This window comes from Hippocampus bargibanti, linkage group LG02, assembly GCF_051943395.1.
Source record: "Hippocampus bargibanti isolate YZ-2025 linkage group LG02, ASM5194339v1, whole genome shotgun sequence".
NCBI classification, from domain to species: Eukaryota; Metazoa; Chordata; class Actinopteri; order Syngnathiformes; family Syngnathidae; genus Hippocampus; species Hippocampus bargibanti.
This window is the reverse complement of record NC_142735.1, coordinates 14,398,529-14,405,387: the sequence shown is the minus strand read 5'-3', so window position 1 is coordinate 14,405,387 and position 6,859 is coordinate 14,398,529. Positions and strand designations below refer to the sequence as shown.

General features: G+C 39.6%; 1 protein-coding gene across 2 annotated transcripts; it reads left to right on the top strand.

The window, feature by feature from the left end:
- Positions 1-2,407: 2,407 nt before the first annotated feature.
- On the top strand, positions 2,408-5,916 carry her5 (hairy-related 5). Of its 2 annotated transcripts, XM_089017248.1 has the most exons (4): positions 2,408-2,546; positions 3,406-3,562; positions 3,647-3,742; positions 4,466-5,916. In XM_089017248.1, exons 2-4 carry the CDS (start codon positions 3,515-3,517, stop codon positions 4,910-4,912), a joined length of 591 nt encoding a protein of 196 aa, XP_088873374.1. In that variant the 5' UTR covers positions 2,408-2,546; positions 3,406-3,514; the 3' UTR covers positions 4,913-5,916. The 2 variants fall into 2 exon arrangements, with proteins under 2 accessions (XP_088873374.1, XP_088873382.1); XM_089017256.1 differs by lacking the exon at positions 2,408-2,546 and having other exon boundaries at positions 2,979-3,562.
- The last annotated feature ends 943 nt before the right edge of the window (positions 5,917-6,859 follow it).

Below are 6,859 nucleotides of genomic sequence, written 5' to 3'. Positions count from 1 at the left end.
GTTGGTCCCGAAATGAGAGCTCGTGTAGTGAAGAACGTCGTGGTGATGGTGCTCGGGGTGTTTAAATGGGCGCCCACAGCTCGCCTTTGATTGGCAGACCGGCGTCCGTGGCCACGCCTCCAAATCAGTGCCTTGATTCAGATTATCACAAAACTACACTTAATGAATAGAGATCGGGAAAACGCTACCGTTGTCACAAAACAATGAAAGACATTGAGACACATCATCATAATATAAACTAGTACATGTTTTATTTTATGCTATTTGTCTGAAATGAGTTACAATTATAAACATGCATTTAATGCCAATTAAATCAGTGCACTGTACTGTATTTATATTCTGTAAAAAAATATTTTGCAATATACATTCAGGAAAAACAGGTTTAAAACGAAAAATAGGTATATCGTATTACATACAATTAAATTACGAGTTTAATCACGCGGCGTATTCACCCGCACATGCCCTCAGTGGGGTGCGAGGCTGGGAACGGGCTTTCTTTCTCGTGGGAACTGAAAAGAAGTGAGAAAATGCTCGACTTTTTATGATGTGTGAGACTTCAGTGTTTTGTATGAAGTGGTGAACACGACCAAACGAGCACAAGGCACACGAGTGAATGGACCTTGTTCGAATGCAATTTAATGCCGTGTTTTTTTTTTTTTTTTTTTTGGGGGGGGGGGGATAAAATGAACATAATTGTAAGGAACTAACAATATGGCGTTTGCTTCCATGGAAGCAGAGGACAGGAAAAGCGGGGTCACGTTTGTCTGCTGATGAAGATGATGTAATGAAGTGTGAGAATGATGTTGACACCCGAGTGTCAAGTGTGCTGCTCGGGGGTCAACTTCATACCTCCTTTTTGCACTTCACAAGCCAGACGGCCACTTGTTCGTTCACAACACGTCTTTCCTTGCCCCCTCCCCTCCTCACCGCCGCAGGACACACACGCAAACGCACACACAAAGGCACACTAACTTACATCGATCTGACTGCATAAAAGAGTCACGATATTGGAAGGAAACGGTCGATTTGGTGTCCACAGAGCATGCTAAAAAAGAACCAATTAGTTCCATCACAGGCTCAACCGATCATTTGATTTGTTTTATTTTAAGGGTACACTTAACTCCTCCCCCAGAAATAATGTGTTAAATGAAATGAAATTAGTTCAAACAGATTAATTTCAACATTAGTGTCACAAGTACAAGACAACAAAATGCAGACTGTAGTCTGCATTTTGTATTAAATATCCATGCGGTAATTAAATAGCAAATAACAGAGGCGAGGAAAGTGTGACCAGCCTGAGAGATGCAACCCACTCCATATATGAGGACTTTTAAAACATTGGGGTGGTACACCAAAACCAAATCCCCTGATTTCGGTTTCAAATATAGCAGAAGTAACTTTTGTTGAATTTTGGTTATTTGTGTGACATTTTTGTCATTTACTGTTGTGATTACTTCCTTTTTGTTTTATGGTTGTTAATTTGCTGTTGCAATAGGTTTTGAGACTTTTGTTTTTTTAATGTGTGTTTGTTCATTTGTTTATTTTTTGTGTGCGTGTTTTTGCTGTTGTGTTTAATGAGTTATTTTTTGCACTTCAAGACCAATGCACAGAGATGTTCAATGACGGCTACACTGTTGACTTTTAAGAGGTGTAAGGATTTTGATGAGAGGGGTGTTTTGCTGCTTGTATAAATTGTTTCGAAAAACTGTTTTTACTTTTTTCTATTCTGATCAGAGAAATGTAATAATAATAATAATAATAATAATAATAATAATAATAATAATAATAATAATAATAATAATAATAATAATAATAATAATACATTAAGAATTAATAACGGGAATGTTTTTAAGGGCCTTACAAAACTCTTAAGGACGCTTTACAGTCGGAGAATAACAACATTTTTCCCTGCAGTTGAGCAGCAGCAGCTGCAGCCATTCGTGCTAGCTTCACTCAACCCGTAAGTAACACACACCACAAACTCAAATATAAAATGCTCATCGGCACAAGTGTACCGGAGCAACTGACAAATCTGTAGTTTTTTCTCCAAATTTAAACAATTTTTGAACACATTTTACTTGATTCGCCCCCCACTTGTCCCTTAAACGTGGCCTTTGAGTACTAACGTTTACACACAGTTGATGCACATTTTAGAATGCAGGGAAAAGCAGAAAGTTGTATCGAATTTTAAGCTTTTGTTAAATTGTTAAAACAACTAGTTTTTTTATGTTTGAGCATTACTTGCATAGTATTTTGTGTTAAGGCTATCAAAATTATATTCAGTTTGTAATTGCTTTAACGTGTTTATATGATAGCGTTTGATTGGTTGATGAAAACCAGGAAGTGTTTTCGGGAACCCGGAAACGGGTGCGCTGAAGTGTGTTCGCGGGAACTAGACTCGACGAGACGGGAAGATATCATGAACGGCTGCGTTCCAACGAAGTCCACCTCTTCTTTTTCGACCATTCATGACGTGAGGGCATCCGTTCCCAAAACCACGGACCCCTCAATTTACAGAACGTTGCAGTGACATGACTGTATTTCTAGTATGTAAATGTTCTGAATTGGATGATTTACAGTCCACCTTAGATCTACGAATGGATAATTGAAAATATATATATAGCCACGGTGACCGTGGTCACCGGGCCTTTACTAATCGGCCCTTTGATTGAAGCGGAAGTATCAGTGCGTCTGAAAGGAGCTTAATCTCCGCGGGATAGCCAATGATCCGATCACCCTTTCGTGTTATCTCCACACTTGAGCTTATTATGGGGATCAGGGTTAGCACAAATGCAGTGTGGAAACTGCCACAAGTGCCACCATGCGCGCACGTTGGTTGGGCGAGGGCAAATAAAATGGATGGTGTACAACATCCGTTATTCAAACACGACACGTGTTGTGGTGGACTAGTGTGCTCGTGCTACTCTTCACCAGCGACACTCCTTGTGGGAAAACAAACAAACAAAACGAGCGCGGGCGTTCGGTTGTGAAATGGCCAATCTGGTCTCCGGCAAAAGTTGTGCGTGCGCGAGTGGGCTCGTGAGTGCTTGCGTGTTTGATGAATGCATGCATGGACATGGCTACGACCCAAACATGTTGACGCAGTACAACTTCAACATCATAGAATTAAAATGGATTGAAATAATACAGTATTTTAATATAATTCTTGTGCGCTGTTTTCCTGAACTTGTTATTGTTTTATTACTATTGTTATTATTTTGTTATGGTATCCTACTCCCTGGGTTTTCTCTCGTTCGTTTACTGTGCGTCGTCTTTCGCAATGTTGAACCACAGAGTGCACCGAGCCAACCGAGTTGAACAGTTGAAGACGTGATTTTACATGTGAATTAAGGAGGACATGCATGCGTCAAAGAGGATTAAATGCAAATGAATTGGCCTCGTTAGGTCTCCCGAGTGTTGGGGCGCGGCAGGGTCCTCCTTATATCGGCAAACCAGGTGCAAGACATCCACTTTTTGGATTTGAGCGCAGCAAACTTTGCGTATACAAGTCAGTATGAAAACGTTCACTTCACCACAACCTCCCAGACACAGAATGAGAAGGGTAAGATGCAGATTTCAATTTTTTTTTACAAGAACAACAAAAGTATTTCTGGTTGTAGCGATATTTGATTAACTGTTTTTCAAGGTGTCGAAACCTGTGATGGAGAAACGCAGACGGGAGCGTATCAACCGCAGTTTGGAGACGTTAAGAGTTTTAATGCTGGAGAACACACACGATGAGGTACACGGGGTAATGCGAGAGTAGAGCGGGCTGTTCTTTGTTTACGACGGCCTATCGTTGTCGTTGACTCGGCTCCTTTTATCCACCCGCCCATTTATATGCACCAAATGTGTGCGTTCAACCAAAACATATGCCACAGTCGAGCACCAAAATTCGTCGTACGAATTATGGTCAATATTTGCATGAAAAATCCTGGACCGTAAATGAAAAGAGAACGAAAAATAAATGCACAGAGCCTTCTTGTGAGCAAATTATTAATCACTTTAGTTGAGGGTCCCTGTTGACTGCAGTACAGCGGTTTGCATTTTTCACACCAGCCACCATTTAAAAAAATACTGCCACAAGATATTTAAAAAAGCACAGTGGGGTCAAAGGTTTCACAAAAAAATGTCAGCTTTACTTGTAAAAATTACATTTGATGGAAATTTTGTTACATTAAACGGTTTTAACATCGAAACATTCCTAATTATATGAGAAAACTGTAGTTAAACAATGCCACAGATAAAATGTCAGTACATTTTAATTTCCAAAAATTTCGAGTGGAAATAAATTCTAAAAAAAAAAGGAAAGTCATGTGGTTTGATGGCAACTTGCTAACTTTATTTTTTTGTGTGTGTGTTGTGTTTGTGATCTCAAAGCACGGCAGGACAAAGGCCCGACTGCATCCATGCATTCCAGATAATTCAGACTTTGACCATTTTGATCTTTTCTGTTTCATTTTAGAAATTAACGAACCCGAAAGTGGAGAAGGCGGAAATCCTGGAGAGTGTGGTGCGATTCTTGAAGTCGAACAAAAGGGACGACATAGGCCAGCCTGCCGTCAAGTCCGTCTTGTCATCCCAGGGGCAGTGCCCCAATGTCTCTCATCAGCAGCATGACTACCAGCAAGGCATGAGGTGTCTCCTCAGGATCAGACGTTTCATAGGCAGTGATGAATCGGCTTCCAAACAACAGTCTCAAGACTCCACTTCAGTGAGTCCACACAAACATGTCCACTCTCTGTATCCTGCACATCAGAGCCAGCACCAACTCCAGGAAGGTATTTCCCATGCTTACCGGCCCCAGGCAACCAACTATCAGTACGCCAACGCCACAAAGCAGCTCTCCTTCCCCACAGCCTGTGCCCACCAGAGTCGTGATCCTGTGTGGAGGCCCTGGCCCCAATCATGAATATTTTGCATGTAGTAATGTGGAAGATTCTATTTTTGATCCATTGTGGGGCACTCGACCACTACCCATTAATACAAAGAGGTAGCAAATGCATTCACACTTCTGAAATAAGATATTTGCTCAAATGACCTTCAATCATACGTTATTCATATGCGGTGATTTCGTACATTAATTATCAACAATTATTTAGCATAGTAAGAAACAGACTATTATACACCACTTTATTTTGAGAAATCCATGCAAATGTTTACATTTTCAAACGACAATTTCAGCAGCATTCCGAGCAAATCACAATGTCGCATCACTTGTCAGCCCACTGATGACCGTACTTACGGGGACCATGTGGCCATTTTGATGCCCACTGCAGTAGATCGTGTAAATGTATTGTCAATTGTACAAAGCAGCTGTTTTAATCTGGCCATTTTTTCAGGATTTTCTTACATTTTGATCTTTTTTTATACAAGCATGAGCCCACAATGCAAATCAGCAAAAAGTCGAATATTTTTTTTTTGTTGATTTTTTTTTTCTTCCTATTTTTGACTTTTGCTCTCCTATTTTAACTTTTTTTTTAACCAATGGTGTCTTGAACCATTATACAGTCAATTGGTCATCCCAAAATGAAAGGGCATTGTAGTTCACACATACTCAATGCACATTGGACATCCGATTGACATGCTAATGAAGTCCTGGATTTGTTTTCACATGTAGACGGACACACGAGTGGCCACTCACACGATGTCCAGCAATCTAGACAGTAGCCAATTTACAAAGGATAAAACGCAATTGGATGATTTCATTTCTTTGGAACTAGTTTGCAACCATAAAGCCGACTCTACCGCAAAAACTCTAAACACATTGATTCGGTAAATCAGATAAAGTGATGTTTTTGTCAGAAAACGTCTTTGTGTAAAGCAGTCAGACTAGCTAAAGATGTTAGCGTGAGGATTCTCATCCACAGCTTTCCATCCTCACTAATAATATCCACTACGAGTGATGAAACAATGTCATATCATTTCTGTCTCAATAAAAATTCATTTACACACATTTAGTGGATTCTTGACTTTATCGTTTTGGTAACCAAGTTAGAATGTTGCTTTATGTCCCTGACTTTTTTTCCACAAACCCTACCAGTATAAATTGTCTAAGACTATATGTCGGTTAGTCGAGCATGAGCTGAAGCTAACACAGCTAACCGCTCTGCTCATCAAGAACCATCTTATTTTTGGACGTGTTCTAGCCCAGCAATGGTGACAAAGTTAAGCTGGAAGTTTCAGGCAATTTTTGGCCTTGAGGACAACAAATACTTTCTTGAACAATTTAAGGATACTTGAAACTAGATGCCTAGGACGACTTTTAAAGGCCACTGTCGTTTCTTTTGAAAGATTTAAGCACTGTGAGATTTACATCACAATGTGCACCATAATGGTTCATCCGTATTGCCCATCAGAAAACAAGAGTGTCAATGGCCCTGGAGAATTTGTTGTGCTTGTGAAATGTGTGCACGTCTTATCTCAGTAATTGATGAGAATGTAGAGGTAGAGCAGCTCCCAAAAAAAAAAAAACAAATGTGTACATTTAAATTTCTAAATAAAAATAAAAATGGTCAACAGCAAATGTGAATCAAAAATGACTTTATGTGCTGATAAAAATGTTGGCTCAAAGATGGCTTTGCTTTTTTACATGCACATTGGTTTATTGAGGTGAACTGTATTATCGGGTTTTCTTTGAAAATTTGACAAAAACTTCTGCAATATGAATCTTAACATGCCTTGTAATGGATAGTAGTTATGATGCATGCAGAACCTAATATACGTTTGCAGCTCTGATTTAAAAAACGTGTACCTGTACAAGATTTGTTGACCTGTGATATTGTCCAAAAGATCATTACTTAAGTTCATACCGATTCATCAAACACGTTCAATGTTTGCAATAATTCTCAGAACATCG

Bases quoted from the DNA above. Each gene is read 5' to 3' on its own strand.
- her5 (XM_089017248.1), top strand. From the start codon at position 3,515: ATGAAAACGTTCACTTCACCACAACCTCCCAGACACAGAATGAGAAGG. The intron at 3,563-3,646 runs GTAAGATGCAGA...CTGTTTTTCAAG, and splicing joins CCAGACACAGAATGAGAAGG to GTGTCGAAACCTGTGATGGA. The intron at 3,743-4,465 runs GTACACGGGGTA...GTTTCATTTTAG, and splicing joins TGGAGAACACACACGATGAG to AAATTAACGAACCCGAAAGT.